Source organism: Sturnira hondurensis, unplaced genomic scaffold, assembly GCF_014824575.4.
Source record: "Sturnira hondurensis isolate 20B ecotype Veracruz unplaced genomic scaffold, ASM1482457v3 Scaffold0013190, whole genome shotgun sequence".
Classification (NCBI taxonomy): Eukaryota; Metazoa; Chordata; class Mammalia; order Chiroptera; family Phyllostomidae; genus Sturnira; species Sturnira hondurensis.
Genome location: NW_028085821.1, coordinates 229,150 through 246,801, shown reverse-complemented (window position 1 = coordinate 246,801; position 17,652 = coordinate 229,150). Strand labels below are relative to the sequence as shown.

The 17,652-nt window shown below is 43.7% G+C and overlaps 1 protein-coding gene across 3 annotated transcripts in view; it reads right to left on the bottom strand.

Moving 5' to 3' along the window:
- TMEM117 (transmembrane protein 117) overlaps positions 1–9,139 on the bottom strand; it is a 402,837-nt gene extending 393,698 nt beyond the window's left edge. The window contains exons 1-2 of one of the 3 annotated variants that reach the window (XM_037061077.1): positions 8,822–9,139; positions 562–866 (exon numbers count right to left, since the gene is read on the bottom strand). In XM_037061077.1, the coding sequence (XP_036916972.1) occupies positions 562–838 (277 nt within the window). In that variant the 5' untranslated portion in view covers positions 839–866; positions 8,822–9,139. Of the gene's footprint in view, positions 1–561; positions 867–4,432; positions 4,531–8,821 lie in introns of those variants that run through there. The other 2 variants (XM_037061079.1, XM_037061080.1) reach the window with 2 other exon arrangements.
- Between the last annotated feature and the right edge of the window lie 8,513 nt (positions 9,140–17,652).

The window sequence follows — 17,652 nt, the reverse complement described above, 5'->3', positions numbered from 1 at the left end:
CATCCTGACAGAATTCCAGCCCCTGGTTCCACATATCCCAATTATTAAAGTAAATTCTGCCCTTGGTCTCTCTGAAGTATCCCAAAATCCCTACACGAAGTCATCTTTTTATGTTAAACTCACTCAGTCTTTTTTTCTGTTTTTACTACCATGAGATTTCTTACTAATACACTCTTCTGTGGTTGGATAAGCTCAAAATAAACATCCTAAAGCCAGTTTTGATTTACTTATCATACCACAGTTGAGTACTATTAATGGGGAAAGGGTTACTGTCATCTATTCCTAAATAAGATTACACACACATTCATTTTCTTCCTCTAAAGCCATTTTAGGGATGAAGTGTGGTATTAATTTTGCCTCGTGATAATTTGCCTTAGGCCTTCAGAAAATAAACTATTAACCAGAGAAGAGTTGAAGAACCTAGCTACAATAGTGTGCAACAAATTAATGCTGGAGGGCCACCTGAAATGCATCTTCAATTTTGCACTCAGAAATAACAAAGCTCTATTTTGGAGAGCAGAAATCCAGTAATTGTGAACATTACACTCCATGGGTACTTACCAAACAGACGCTGGTGGAACAGGAACTTGCCAGCTATGAGCCCCGTGAGAATGGCGAGCAGCCATAGGAGCACCTTCAGAAGCCTCCAGCCAACTCCTCTGGGGTATTTATTTGTTACAAACGAAAAACAGTTTCCAACAACAATAACATTGGCTTCTGTTTGGCTATGAGAAACCGGGTCCTCCGCAAATATTAAGAAGTTAAAGAAGATCACCAAGTAAGCCACAATCATGCGAGACCAGGGATGCTGGAAATAGTAACGAAAGTCTTTACCCATCCTTCAAAACTTCAATTCCGTGGTTCACCTGTATAAGAAAAGATACATAGGGTTACAGCAGAAAAGCAAATGATCTCTCTCTTCCTCTTATATATTCAGACTGATAATGACTCAACAAAGAGTTATTCGGAAAAGATGGTACCCATTCCTACGTATAGCACCAAGACAAGTCTGAGATTGTGGAGAGTAAATGTCATCCCTTCCCTACTATCTCATAACACCTATGGTCACAGGTGGGTTTAAGAAAGAAGAATAAAAGAACAGCGGGGGGGCGGGGGGAAGGAGCACAAGAGGGCAGAACATTGTCTAAAATTGGGACAATGACTGAGATGACACATAGCAGTCACCTCAGGAGGAAATGCAGAGCAAGAAAAAGGCAATGCAGTACGTTTTCCTCCCTTAGATTACTTTTGTTACAATTGTAATATGGACTCCTTTAAAAATTAAAGCAGGGTACAAGCTAACTGAGCACAACTCCCCTGCCCAACTCCCTTTCTCCAGTAAAGACCCCTTAGTAATTTGATGGGTGTACTTTCAGATCTCTTTGCAAGCACTGACAAATATATGTATGTGTATGGGCTTTTGTACAAATGTGCACAGTTTAGTTGTCAATTTCAACACAGAGTAAGTTTTATGAACTAGCTAAGTCTCTGGTAGAAAAGAGGGATTGGACAACTTTGACTGTAGAAGGAAGTGAGGAGGAAGGAGATTTCACATAGAAGTAGACACCAAAGTTCAAGATTGGAAAATTAGTAGGATTTCTTTCCCCAGGTGGTGAAGGCCAGGATGCTCCATCTGGACATATACAAAGGCACGGAGGCCACGCAAAATAGGTAACGTGCCTACAGTTCTGGGCCCTAACCTGGATGGGCATTGGAAGCACTGAAGCTTTCTTAAAATGCTGATGTCCAGAGCCCACCCCCAAAGTGTTGCTCAGCTCCTTTCTCTTTACTTTTTGGGAGCCAGACTGCACATAAAGATCATACTAAGCCTGCCTGAGTCCACCAGGGCTGTGATTGGGTGATGAGTCTAAATCTGAAGTTCAGTGTTGGTGAACCTAATTGGTGCTCAGACTAAGCTATATCTCCCTTTTCCCCCAAAAAATAAAGCTAATTAAACCTAGGATAAATGTAATAATAAGACAAAATTTCATCACAATCTGCCAATTCTTCTTCCCCTCTGTCTAATGTATTTAGAACTGAGAGAGAGAAGAGAGACCCCTACAAAGTCTACAGTATTTGCCCCCCAGGCGTGGTGTTGGGTGTCTGCAGCATCATTATTTCATTGCTGCCATCACAGCCCTCTGACATGCCGTGGTCACCTCATCCACAGGCCGGGAGCTGATGGTCACACAGAGTGTGTACCTGGCCCCGAGTCACCCAGCAGGAGAGCTCTGATTTGAGTCTCTGAAGTCTAATCCCAAACTCTGATCTCCAGTCCCTGTAGGCAGCCAGATCAGCTCCAGGCATTTTCCCCACCTGAGAGGGCAGCCCCGGGGCCCAGCCCCAGGGAAGTCATCCCTTGAATGCCTCCTGGAGATACATTCTTCTCTAGAAACAGTGATACGAACTCTGTAATACCTATTTCTCCAGCACAAGGGGGAAAATGTATATTCATTCCATATAGAGAGACCAGCAAAAGTAACATCTGCTTGAGTGTGGTTGGTAGGGTAATAACACGGGTGTAATAATTTATAGTTTTAATTTGAACATTTCACCTAAAATAGTCATACAGTGTGCTGGAGTGCGATATTGTTATGTTACAGAATTACATGCTTATGATTTTGTAATAAAAGATTTTGTAATAAAAAGGGGCACTATTTGTGCCAGACCCTATCTATATCTGCATCTATCTATATCCATATCTATATCGTCCATATCTATATCTATACCTACACACTAAAGATCAAACCACAAGCCTGAAAAGCCTGAAATGACTCTAAATCACTGGGAGACCTGAGAACAGGCTCCATCCTTCCCAAATCCCAATCCAACATTCTAGGCTGATGAATGTCGTTTAAACCCACAATGTAAGTTAATGAAGCCTTAAGTGTTTTAGAAAAGCAATGTAAACACACAAAAGGATTGGCCATAAAATTCAGCAAAACAAACAATCCTGTGCCTTGGATTCAAACACCTTCTAAGTCGTTTCAAGTCCCTTGTGACCTGCGGGGCTGCTCTGACACATCTGCTCCCAGGGACTGCGGCTCAGACACTTAGGAACGGTGACTATGGCAAGTTTGTTCCTTTTTTTTTTTTTGTAATGTGCAGTTCATCGCCCAGTACAGCTGCAGAGACCAGTGTGGTTCTCACACCAAAAAAGAGCAGAGAAAGCAAGAAAAAAAATGAACATCATGCGTTTTTGTGACATTCAGTGTGCAAGGATGCCAGAACGGCTCAGGTGTCAACCCAGTGTCAAGCCACCTCTGGCAATGGCCGAAGACCACCCACAGGAGAGTGCACAGAAACCGCCCCAAAGCCAAGGAGTCCTAAAGCAGGAGTGATCCGCACATGCCTTCAGAACTGGGTAGGGGGGTCGGTCAAGCGGTTCCTCTGCTGCTTCTCTAATCAGGAGGAATTCTGTGGTAGCCGCACCACACCTCCCTCCCTCTGCCCACACACAATCGAGGCAGAAGAATTTAGAACAATGAATACCTATGACCTTGATCCCTTTTTAAACAAGTGCTTTGTGGAGGGTTGGCAAATACCTACTGCATTTTTTATTTTAACTTCAGAATAGTGCTTTGTGGGCTATGTAATATGTACATGACAAGCTGAATGAGAATATTCTGAATATTCAAAATTTTAAAGATTTTTTATTTATTTACTTTTAGAGAGAGAGGAAGGGAAGGAGAAAGAGAGGGAGAAAAGCATCAATGTGCGAGAGACCCACGGATCATTTGCCTCTTGCTCACCCCCAAGGACGGACCTGGCTCACAAACCAGGTATGCGCCCCAACAGGGAATCAAACTGGCCATCTCTCAGTACACGGGCCGGCACTCAATCCATTGAGCCATGCCAGCCAATTAGAATTAGAGTATTAGAGCTGAATTAGAATATTCTTTTTTAAATGTTGCAGATAGTTGCTCCTCTCCAGTATAAGCAGTTGAGTTGATCTGATCGGGAATGCACCCCTGATGTTCACTGTGTACGTTTCCAGCAAAGCTTACAGAAAACACTCTGAGAACTAGACAAACCCCCACCACTGGGCTCCCTTTTTTAAGTACCCAGTCATGACATCACTAGATACAGGTCGCTCTCAACATCTTGGTCACCCCTGCTTTTTCACATAAAGGACTGATGAAGACAGCGGAAACTACAGACTCGAACTTTAATATACTGTCTGATCATCCACAGGCCTTCAGCCCAGGTTTCCAACTCCAGAGGATCTGATATTCAGACTTAATCTTAGAAACGCCACATATTTTACTACCAGCCAGTAGTTCTAAAGGCTGAGAATGGAGAAGAATTCAAAGAAAAATGGGAAAGAGGTAAGGACACTCAGGTCGGGAAGATACTTTGAACAAAGGCACAGGACACACAGCCTGGGGCAGGCACAGAGAGGCAGGAATAGTTGCGCGTGGCTGACTCTCACAGTGCTTGGGGGTATCTCCTGAGAGTTACGGGCAAGTTGGGGCCCCGTGAAGGAAGATTACACAAAAGCGTTGTTTTACGTCTCGCTCGGGGGAGAACAGGGAATCAGAGGCTTCGGACCAGAAGGGGGATACAGCTGACAGGAGCGGGCTGTGGGGAGACTTCCCCGCCAACTTGAAAGATGATCAGTTGGCAGGAGGCATGACGGAAGTGGGGGGACTGATTTGGAGGCAACTCCCACAGTTGAGTAGAAGACAATCAGGACACCAGACCAAGGCAACGTCAATGCCCTCACAATGATTGTAATAATCTGTGTCACCGAACAAAAATACCAGGCCTTCCTTCCACACTGGGGCCTTTAGAAATAAATGAAAACACTCAAGGACTCAGGGGTGTGAATGCCATGTTTCTCAACAGTGACCCTGCCTCAGGCAGTAGTTTTTACACAATGACAAGTATGATGAAGACGGAGTGCATCACTTATATTAAAATATATTAAGGGTGCATGTGGAGAAATTCCTGGTGAACTAACTACACAGGAGATACATTATTACTAGTCAAGTAAACCACAGGCAGAGCACAGCTCTGCGAATGCAGGTCTTAGCATCTGGTAATACCTAACGAGATCACGTGAACACTCCAATTTTCTTGAAGTTCCTTGGTATTTATATATGTCTGAAAATTCAGCTGCAATCCCTCTTAGCTCTTATTAAAGGGATGTATTCTGTGCCTGTACTCTGCCAGATATGTGGAAATCCAATGTTCAGTGTGTACCTTGTGACAACTGTGTTTCAGACAGTTCTTGGCTGTGTCAGTACAACAATAAGGCTATTTTCTTCAATTACGCAGTTGCAGTATTCTACTAATGTGGGTGAAGTTCTTTGCAGTTAGCAGAACACGTTTACAACCATTTTGTTCAATCCCTAATATATAATCACTTTGAAAATGATATGACAAAAGGGAAAACAGAGCTTTAAACTTATATTACTCCCTGAAAAGGCAAATGATAGGCTACATTCATACCACATTTTACCTCAGTGTTTTCAATGGCAAAAATCACAGCATCAGAATGTCATTAAAATGAGTCAAAGGAATCAGGAACATTTGCCGTGCAGAAGGCAGCCTAATGTGGTGGAAGGAATACGGTCCGGTTCTGCCTGACTCTGCCACTCACTAGTTCTGTGACCTCAGGCAAACCCCTAGCCTCTCTGAGATTCCGTTTCTTCAGCAGTAAAATCCTAATGAACACGCTTCCTCTACAGGGTTGTAATGGAGATGAAAGGTACATTTGTACAGTGTCTGGTCACTTCCCCATACTTCCAATATGAAGACCATTGTCCCAACACAAGTAAGACTCAGTCATTTCCATTAAAAATGAGTACGAAAATAATATCAATAATATGGTACATTTACTGGGTGATTGTACATACTATTCTCGGTGTGAAAGGATTTTTAATACAACAACCCTACACAGAAGAAGTAGCCTTATTTTACAAATATTGAGACTGAGGATCAGAAAGCTTAAGCTACCTGTGCAAAGCCACAGAAAGTGGTGAAATCCAGAACTGTCAAATTCCATAGGAACATTCACCATTCATTTGTTCAATATTTACAGATGGCCTGCCTGTGCTGGGTACTGGCCTGTGTGTGAGGATTACTGACAGACAACGTCCCATTGCCTTGCATGTTACAGCCTCGTGTGGGAAACAGACGTTGAACAGAGAGAAATTAAATACTGTGTATTTTAGAAAGTTCTACGTTGATTGAGAAAATTAAGCAGGAGAAAGTTACTAGAAAGTATCAGGCGTAAGGGAAGCTGAAAAAGGCCTTATTACAAAGTGATGTTTGAAAAGAGATGTGAAGGAAGGGATGGAGGCAAGCAGGTATCTGGGGTGAGAGTCATCTAGACAAGGGAACAAGACATTGCAAAGGCCTGTGCTGTGTGCGTGATGAGTGCGTGATTAGTGGGTGTAAGGAACAGCAAGGGGCTTGGGGGTCTGCGCAGGGTGCTGGCGCAGGGGAGCGTGAAAGGAGAAGAGATCTGAGAGGCAGCAGCCATTACGGCAGGCCTGGAGGCCACTCTGCACTTGGGCTTTCCTCCTGTGTGAGACGGGGTGCAGGAGAGCGGCACAACCTGACTTCCACGTCAGAAGAGCCACTCTGCCTGATGGTTGGAAATGTGTCTGCTTCTGGATACATCCGAAAGGAGGAGCTGACAAGATGTACTGATGGACTGGATGTGGACATGGCTTGGCAACCCCCAGAATGAAACTGCCATTTCCTGAAATGGGCAGTGAATGTCCTGAGATGAACACCCTGTGAAGTGAATAAAGACAACAGAATAATAATTAACATTTGTGAGTGCTTCTTATGTATTGGGCTCTTGGCAAGCACTTTTCATGCATTATCCCAATCAGTTCTTATACCAACCTTTTGGATTTACCAGTGAAGAAACAGTTTCAGAAAGGTTATAATCTGCCCAAGGTCACATAGATACCAACTAGCAGAAACAAGCAAAAATACCTACATATGACCAAAGGTCAATACTGTTTATACTGCTGTGCTCCCTACACTGAGAAGCATAGATTACAAAACAAAGTTCCACTGGCAAGGAAGAGTATGAGGATTATGGGTAATGGGATATTCAAGTTTTAAAAAGGAGAAAAACCAAACATATTTCCCTGCAGTAAGGAGGGTTCTTAAAATATCTCGAATTATCAGATGAAAAGGCAGGTGTGAGATGACATGTAACATTTTACATAATACAAGTCCTTAATGCAGGTTTAAAAAAAATACAAATATCAATAATACCAGAAGTGAAGTTGGAACTTCTTACTTTTAGTTCAATATATGAGACCACACAACCTTTTAAATAAAAAGCAACCTTTTAAGTCAATCAATGAAACCACCATAAGTGGCTTGTATATACCAGATGGCATTTGAGGAACCCTAGCTAATTTGGAAGATCACACCCACAAATTACTTCCTAGCCTTTCTCTTCATGTGTTTTTCCAACCTTAAGTGATTTGGTTCCCTCGTTCCTACCCTGCAGTGCTTGGGATAGCAGAGTACTGAACCAACACAAGCTTTCAAAATAGAGAACCTGAAAGCAAAGGAGACCCAGGTTTCTCTTCTATCAAACACATTGTCAACTTCTCACTAAAATGGCAAAACATGGTTGAGCCTTTTCAATTATGAAGTTGAAAAATAATTGGCAATGGGTTCTTAAAAAATGTTTAGACCTCCTTTTCAGTGACATCTGTTCATGACAAAGAATCTAAACACGACTCTAAAGGAAGTAAGAGTTAATTAAAATAATAAAATTCATTCATACCTAAAATTACTTTTTAATGACTGGGAGTTTTACAGAAGCAAATGAAGTAAAACAGACAAGTACTGGTTTCTGATCACAAGGATTGGAGGGAGGTGGGATGGGGGTGGGGAGTACATACCTGAGTCAAAATGTCAAAACCCACAATCTGAGTTAGAAAGTACATGGCAGAAACTCAACAACTGACAACAAAAAGAAAAAAATACCTTTTACAGGGACGCTACTACTCTTTATAGTCCATAAATTGGAAGAACTTTTTTTCCTGAAAACAAAGCAAAACCCTGAAATCTTCCTAGAAGTCCTTCTATGGATTTCAAACAAGATATCTGTTATAAATTACTTCTATTCAACATACTTTTACTTAAAAAAGTATCTTGGTTCATGAGACTTAAACCCACACATAAATACTAAAACCAGCATTTCATTATTTACTACTCTCTCTCCCTCACACACACAGTTTATTGTTCCATAGCTGGTAGAATGAATGATGGCAGCTGAACTGTTATCACATGGGTCACACAGACTTGTGGGCCTACAGTAATGCCGAAAATGGGGATCAACAAATAGCTTTATTTAGTGATGATCCAATTAGTAAACACACAAACACTCCAGTGCAGTCGCTGTTATTGTTTTTAAGCAGGACACCCATAACTGCAACCTGTTAATTTAATTAACCAATGATAACTAAAGCTTCTACTCAATCGCTAGCATCCGAACTAGTGAAGCGAGGAAAGTTCAAGGTCTGTTCTGGAGACTTCCCGTACCCCCCGGAGCTCAGGAGTTTGAGGGTTACCCACCAGCAGGCTCCCCTGCCCTTTCCCTGAAGGGCCCGGGGTCTGCCCCCTCCCAAACGCTGCCCTGCCTCCTGGCCCGCCATCCCCGGGAAACAGGGGAAGAGAGGGGCCCGGGGCATTGGGGCCCGGCGCCCGCCCGCCTCCGCATTCTCGGGCGTGGAGGCACCGGGAGGCACCCGGGCTGCGGGCAGCTGGCCGCCAGGGCTGCGCAGCGGCCGCACCGCGCGGCGGGGGAGGCGCGCCCAGCGGCGGGCCGCGTACTCACCGGAGGGGGCCGCGCGGGCTCGGGGCGCCTGCACGCCCGGGACACGGTGGAGCACAGCCCTCCGGGGCGCCCGCGGCCTCGCTGGGAAGCGCGGCGAGACAGACGGGCGGCGTCTCTGCCGCGGCTGCTGTCACCGAGCTATAAATACCGGCTCGGCCCACACCCGCCGCCGCCTACGCCGGGCGCCCTCCACACAGTCCGGTGGCCGCGGGCCGGGCAGCGGGAGCGCAAGGGCGACGGCGCAGCGCAGGGGACCGCTGTGGCTCCAGCTGTGCGGCAGCCTTCGCAGCTGGAGGCATGGCCTCCCGCCCCCGCCCGCTCTCCCGCGGCTCCCCTCCCTCCCGCGGCGCCAGCGACTCCAGCCCGCGGGCCGTGCGTGCCGCGGCAAAGCCTGCCCGGGCCAGGCCAGCTTCTGCAGAACCGGCGGATGCGGGCGGGGGACGATTTAGGAACCGGGAGGGGCGGGGAGGGGGGTTTGGAGGTGGCCGGCTTCAGCCTTGCGTCTCAGCGGCGGTCCCTTCTTCCTGGGGGAACCGGCAGACTTCTGAAACCCATCATCCTGCAAGGGACCAATGAGGTTCCCAGGTGGAATGTGCACCGAGAGCCGCAAACTTTCTAATGCAGTCTCAGGTCAAAAGCATCCTTTCTGCCGTAGTCTCTTGGTGGCGTGGAGGGGTTGGGGGTGGGAAGAAACAGAGCCCGCGATGAGTATAAGTCTTACACTTAACTTTTCAGCCTGTATGGTCTGACACGCATATGCAAATATATCCACACATATTTAGAAGCACGCACATAAGTTCATACATACTTAGAAATGAACAAATACATATATATATATGTGCCTACATATGTATAGACACATCACATATAAAACCACACAGATGTCCTAAGTGCACACACACACAATTTTTAACTTTTCTGCCGCCCGAAGTTCTCAGGAGCCTATCATTCTGTAGTTCGTGCTGAAAGGGTGGATCTGCAGCTTAGGGGAGGAGGGCCCTTTGACCACCTTTTACCAATGGTTTTCTTCTTGATGTCATCTCTCTTCCAGTTGATCTACCTGTGGCCTGTGTTTCCTTCCACAACCAGTAACAACTGCTACATCAGTTTACAGGTTGCTTGTAACGTACTAACAGCTGCTACCCAGCATATTGATATTCCATGCTGATGGAAGTGATTGCTAATTCGTATGTCAAATGGGAAATAGGAACATTCACACAGACCTACCGCAGCAAACTGATGAGAAAACTAGCCCTTCTCCTGGACTGGCAGCAAGATTCAGAAATGGACTCGGTAGCTGGAGGGAGAGGTGTGCAGCATCAGCAGATTTTCCAACGGACTGGAGAGGGCCATTGCCAAGTCCTGTGAGGACCAAGTGGTGATTGGGAGTTCGCTGCCTTAGGTCTCCCAAGTTTGAAGTCTTTTCTAGCTTCTAAGAATGACCACATTTTTCTACATTGTAGGCATAGTTTGTGATCGCATGATGAACCTCTTAGGTTAGTAGGGTTCTCTTTAGTGAGGCTTTCCAAAGTTTCCCCAGAGAATTATTTCCTCTGCTAGAACTTTGTGCATTTAACTGGGATACTTCTTACATCTCGCTGTAGTTGATTGCAGTGTGTGTTTCTCCCCCCCTAAGCTATAAACCTTTTGAAGGTGGAGACTAAATCTTTTTCACCATTGCGTCCTTAACAACTAATGCAGTCAGTTATGGCAACAGCTCAATATATGGTGGATTAATCCCATAGATTAATTATTAGATTCTACTGTGCTTTTATAATTATGATTAGGATTATTTTACAAAGAATCGCTGTTTAACATGGGTTTCATGTTCTACCTGTTCCTTGTTTCTCCATTTAAAGTAAGGAGTCTTCAGTCAGTTGAAACTAAAAAATATCAAAGCTTCATAAACAATGCTGCCTAATGCTAAGATCCGTGGCTTATTATCCCCTCTCTCCCTCACAACGCAGAAGGCACTTTTCCTGTCGTTGAAAGACAGTCTATATAACACATTGTACCTCAAAAACTGGTAGGGTAAAAAATATTGAGCAGCTTCTCTTCTGCCTATTTGAGAAGTAGAACCTGTTCTACTTCAGGATCCGTTGAATTGCATGGGTGTCTAGTAGGATGGACTCGGTTAATCAGAACTGACATATCCAGCTTCAGTTACATGCAGCTTGTTTCCCTGCCTTAAAGTCCCTGTCTTTACATAAGTCTTGCTTCCTTTAATAATAATTTTAAGAATAAACTCAACCAATGCTCACTACTTGCTCTTATGTTCCAGCTCTTGGGGCCTAAAGAATGTAGTTCTCCAGGACCACTTCAACCCAAAATATTGAAGTAGGCAAGGCTTCTTCACTATCAGTGCTCGCTTTTTGCTGCTGACCAAGAAGCTCTTGGCTTCAGCAGCACCCAGGATCTCCACGTTAGCCCTACCTAAGGATGAGGCTGCAACAGCCTCTACTCTTGATCTTTGTCACAATAATACGCAGTGACAAAAGCTCAACTTGTTGAAGGCTTATTGTATGCTGGGCCCATTCCATCTATTAAAACGTTTACTCTCTGCGACAGACCTGTAAGGTAGATGCTGTTAGTAACATTTCCATATTTACCTTTGAGAAAAGAGACCCACAGAAACTGAGTGGTTCATGACTAGCCAGAGTGATGGGGTGAGAGTCAAAAGCCAGCCCACACTTTAGCCCCTTACCTTAGACTTCCTCCCCTGAGACCAGGAAAGGGGTGTGGGTTTTACAGTCAGGAAACCTGGAATAGGGAGGAATGGTATAAATTTTGGTTCTACCACTTAGGAACTCCAACCCTAAGCAAATTGCTACTTTAGAATTATAATAAGAATCCCTAGATCAGCCTTTCTCTACCTTTGAATTTGTGAGATATTAGATCTATCTATGAACTTAGGAGTTCAAAGTAGGACATTTGGCCTGTTTAAGAACAGATCCTACTCAGGATTTAAACTACTGTTCTCTCTATTCTACGGCCTCCTTCCTTCTCAGTCACCACCACAAAGACCTGTTAGGAGTTGAAATTCCCTGTGTGCGGCGGGCACCTATATACTGTCAAGTATGTAATAGGTACTCAATAAAAGCCATTATACCTTCACATCAAAACTTATTATTATATGTAAACTTTTCTTAGGACCCAATTCTACTGGCCTGATACACAGAGGTAATTGCATACTCACAGCATTTTAAAATTGTATAAAAATAAGTCAATAAGTAATTAAAAGGGTATAGGTAGAAGCCCCAAGAAGAAACCAAGGTGGCAGAGCATCAGATGTCCCACACGCCCCATCCATATTTTAGCCCAAACAGCTTCTTTCTTTTCTGTACAGTTACTCAGCAAATTAGCCACAATTTCAGACAGAGTGTCAGGACAATAGCAGAAATAGTATAAGTAGGAAACTTTCAAATCACACTATCCAAATATCTGCCTATTCCACCTCCATATACAAAGTCAACCCTGCAAACAGTCTTAAATGTCTCTCATTTATATATAATTCCTTTGTAAAATCTGACCTAAGAATACAAAAGTTATAAGTAACTTCAGGAGACAATGTTTTTCTGTTCATCTCACATACCTCAGTAGGTTAACAATACAGTTACACTCTGTGGGGAAAAAAGAGACAAGCTCAATATACATTTCAAAAATTGGTGAAAATTTGGATTACTACTAAAATGTAGTATCCTCTCTAGATGACCCTTTTAAAGCAAAAGGAAACAATAGCTGTAAGCATCAATAATTCTTACCAAGTCAGCCAGGAAATACTTTTATCGGTGATTCAATAGATTCCAATAAAACTACTTTTAACTTCCAATAGGTCAATCAGGATGATGCTAATTGCCCACTCCAAATATAAAGGACAAGAATAGAAATTTGAACATGGCCCGTAGTCTTCTTCTGATAGTTAAGGCCGGGAACTGCTGGTCAGGATTTTCCTCAACAGTCCTAACTGCAAGTGCCCAGTCCTATTGTACCCAATGGTCACGAACACATTTGGGGCCACATGTCCTGAATTTTGATTGGAAAAATGTGGTCACTGCCTGTCTACTGCATGAAGCACTAAAGCTTGTGGACTGAAATCCTGGTTCTGCCACAGAAGAGTGATGTGATATTACTCACTACTTAACTACTTAACTAACTACTTTCGAAGATAAATACAATGCTTAGCAAACTACTTAACTCTCTGTACAATAGTAGTACCTGCCTCACAGGTCGTAGAAAGGTTAAACAATGCTACACTTCTAACATTTGCTCTGCTACACTTTAAGTTCTCCACAAATGCTCTTTTTATTATCATCATTGTTCATCTTGCCCTGCCCTGCTTATATTCTGCATGCCCCAGAGTTTCTTTTACCAAACAGCTGATTCTTCTAGCCTTCACGTTAGCCTACAAACCACTGGACGAAGGACTTTTGTACAGTTTTTAAAGCAAAGGAGTCATGCAATCAGAGGGTGAGCTAGCAGTCATCGCAGAGGCAGAGCTGTCCCCTTCTTGGTGGCCCGCATCAGCCCTGACTCCTACATGGACGGCTCCTAAAGTGGTTTTCGTAACTGGTAACAGTTCTGTCCGAGAGCCACGCCTCTCGTGAAGACACAGAGGGGGAACTGTCTCCCTGCCCGCTCCCTTCAGCTCCTCTCACTGCCTCTTCTTGCCTTCTCGGCCCCACCACGTGCTTGCTTATGCAGAGGCCCTAAGAACTGACCAGCGCCTGGCTTCCAGGGAGCAGTGCCTGATGGAGATTGCTCATGACTTTACCCGCTGCAATGTGACTGCAGGTTTTAAATGGCGAATTTACCTTTGAGCACTTTTAACCTGACTTTGTCTTTCTTTTTGCTTGATTTCTCCTGAAACAAATGGTCTTCCTTCCTCTGTTTGCAATAGACCCACTTAGACAAGTTTTGATAGATCTAGCCCAAGGGAGGGGAGAGGCTTGATTAAGGGGAACACGAAAATATACTGGCCCTGAAGAGTCTTTATTTCATGTAAAGCACCAAATTTGTCCCCCGGTTAATAAATATAACCAAAGCAACTAGTGTATCAGAACACTGAAAGGTGCTGAGCTTTCGAAGATAAATACAATGCTTCTGTTTCCTCAGGAAAATCACCGACTAAATGAGCAGACAAGAGAAGGCTTACAATCACCATAAATAGTACTACCAGGTGGCATATGATTAGGGTGAAATGGATTTTACTGACAATAGAGGCTACAGAAATGTGAAATGGAGAAATAAAACTACCCTTAGGAATTGCTGTTGAGGACCAGATGGAAGAAGAAGCTTGAGGCAAACATTGAGAGATAAAGAGAATTTAGATAAGCAGAAAAGGCAGGAAACAGGAAATTCCAAGCAAAAGGATACAGCACAAAAACAGGGCTCATGACCCAGAAGGTTCTCGATACATATAGAGGAAGCGGACCAGAAAGGCCAGGATGAGGCTAGGAGAGAACGTGGGGTGAGGAGCGGAAGACCATGGTTTCTTCGCAGGAGTGGCTAGCAGGGGGTAGCGGAACACGTCACCTGGGGAAGAAGGGAAAGCCAAGTTGTTGAGAGCAGACTTCGCAGTTCCAGCCATTTTGACAGTAAAGGGGTGGGGACAGGAGAGAGGTATAGTGGAAGGTAAGATAAATAGAGGGCACCAGAATTTTTAAGTATACAGAAGTTAAAAAGATTTACTTCTGCATTTAAAGGTCATGGTCATGTTTTCATGTAGCCATGAAATGAAAACAGTAAGGCTCGCCCTCTACCCGTAGACCAGAAGGACTGTTCTACACACTTTCCCCCAAGGGTTTGGAAAAGTCATCCCCCCACTCCACCCCATCCCCCAATTCTTGTGAAGAAATAAGGAAGAGACTTGGCATGCCTTTTTGTTAGCATCTGGGTCCCTTCTTTCCTTTATCATAGCTGCTTGGCCAGGATGGCCCACTCTCCTGAGTCTCAGGATTTCATTTAAAAAAATGAGTCCGACAGACACCATTACCTTCACATAGTGAACATTTACATGTATTAGGTATTGCAATACTTCAAAATACTGTAGCCTAACCTATGCATGGCACAATCTACACATCCTCCTATCCATGAGTCAGCAAACATCTGTCCTTGCTGTGTGCTTCCTAAGCTTCCATAACAAATGTCCAGAAACAGTGGTTTAGAACAGCAGAGATTTATTTTCTCACAGCTCTGTGGGCTGGAAGTCTGGAAATCAAGGTGCCAGTAGGTCCACACTCCTCCGAAAGCTCTAAGAGAGAGCCCTTCCTTGCTCCTTTAAGCGTCCAGTGGTTCCTGGTGTTCCTTGGCTTACGGATGTATCACTCCAACGTCTGCCTCCATTTTCACGTGATCTTGTCTACTGTGTCTGCTTTCTCTGATGAAAACAAGTCTTCGGAGTTAGGACCCACTCCAAATCCAGGATGATTTCATCTCAAGATCCTTACCTAATTAAATCTACAAAAACCCTATTTTCAAATAAGATCACATTCTCCAGTTGTGGTAAACATGAATTTGGGGTGGGAGGGGGGCACTCTTTCACCTACTGCACTAAAAAAACACGTAAGTATCCCATGTGTCATAATTTGGTTTACAGCACTGGATTATTTGTTGAACACAGGGTAACAATACATACAAGAAATCATTTACTTAGTGACAAAAATTATTTGTTTTTTGTAAGTACCTCTTCAAATAATGTCATTAGAATCCCTCACATTAGGACTCTAGCATTGTACAGTGCTAGGTTTTTGCTTTGCTTCTTTTTGTGAAGGGTTATTAGGCCTCTGAATGCCAAAGTGTTGAATTTTATCCAAGTGTTAAAGTATCGTTTAGAGGATGCTCTACTGTTTTGGACACTTCCAGGTTCCAGCAACATGGTGGTGAAAAGATTAAGTCCATGCTTTTACGTAGCTTCTTCTAGTGAGTGCACAGATGATAAACACAAAATGCATAACAATGTAATTTCAGAGAGTGAGATATGCTATTAAGAAAAGGAGGTAGAATCTGAGCATCGAGGAAGATACGGGTCGTAATTTTAGAATGGTTGGCCAGAGCGAGTCTCTCTCGGGGCACATTTGTGCAGAATAATTAAGCTAGTTCCTTGCTGCCATAAATTTATGACTATTTCCTCCATTGCATTTTTACTAGAGGTGCTAAATAGTCTAAATACTACATTAAGCATAATCTCCCCATCATATAATCACAGTTTTTTTATATCAAATGCTATTCTGGTCACTATACTGCCAACCAGCCATAGATTGAGGCACCTGTACCCATTCACCATCACTACATTCCAGGCGTTCACCATCACTACATTCCACAATCACTACGTTCCACAATCACTACTATGCTAGGGGCACACACACACAGAAAATACACAACAAAAGTCCCCAGCATCATGTAACTCTCCTAGAGCAGGACTTGCATTGTACTATGGGACAGAAAACTGAGATTTCATCCCCAGCTCTAACTCTTACTCTTCTCTTACCCTTAGTGACCATCTTATAGTTCCAGACCTCAGTTTCTGAGTCTAAAATGTAAGAATATTGGACCAGACAATCTCTGACTGCCCTTCTGACTCTAGCACTCTATTGTTTTAAGGATGGCAGCAACCTGACTTACTACTAAGGAGACACGTTAAATATGATTCCAGTCTAGGCAGCCACCATTATCCCTGGAATCATGAGTAGAAAACAATAGCAGGGACCCTAGATGCTGGGGTCTGTAGTGTGGTGGTTGGTATCGTGGGGGAAAAAGATGACATTACCTATTTTGAAGCAGAGGGTCCAGCTGGCCTTAGGAAATATGGGGAACAGGTCTAGCCACAGGAGGTACTGAGATGTCAAAGACTAGATGGAATTCAGTGGCTTTACAAAAAGATTGAATTAATACGTGTGAAGCAGAGGGCCTGGCACAGAGTAAACCTCAATAAATAAAGTGCTTGTTATTACTGGCTTGTCTCGGAACTGTTTTATACTCAAAAGGCCGAGGCAGAGTAACTGAGCAGTCCTCGCAAAGACTGGACAGGGAGGCAGCAATTTGGTGAACATGCTGTTCCCCATCCCCCTTGTGCCCTGAACGCTAGTCCCTACCCACCAAAGGCACAAATGCAGATTTCTGGTGTGAGCAACGGAGTCGATGAGGATGCACTTCAATGAAATGAAGAATCTGTCTTTGGTTAGGCTTTGAATGAAAATGCATGTGCCACTTGATGGGGATATATTCTGACATGCATGGTTTAGCGGTTTCGTCATTGTACGGACATCATGGAGTGCATTTACACAATTCTAGATGAATAGCCTATTGCCCCTAGCCTACCGGCTGTACATCATGTTACTGCAAAACAACTTAGATTAAATCAAGCACAAGAGAAAATGATACAATCAAGGAACGCAGAGAACACGAAGCTGCTGCTGTCATAACACAGCGCACTGTTTCACAGCAAACTCTTTATTAGTAGAAGAAGTACAGTCTAAAGTCACAGTGAGAGTGACCTTTAGTAACACAGTCATTCACTGTCGTTACCAAGTATTATGCACTGTACGTAATTGTATGTGCTATACCTTTGTACAGCTGGTAGCGCAGTAGGTTTGTTTACACCGGCAAGACCACACACACTTGAGTAATGCATTGCACTGTCACATTTCAACACTTACATCACTAGCTGATAGACATTTTTCAGCTCCATTATAATCTTATGGGTCCACCATCATGTATGTGATTCCTCATTAAGAGAATGTCGTTATGCAATGCATGATCGTAATAAGTTTGGATTTAGACAATGGTAATTTTGGGATATCCAGGTGAAGATGGTGGATATTTCCAGTAGGCAA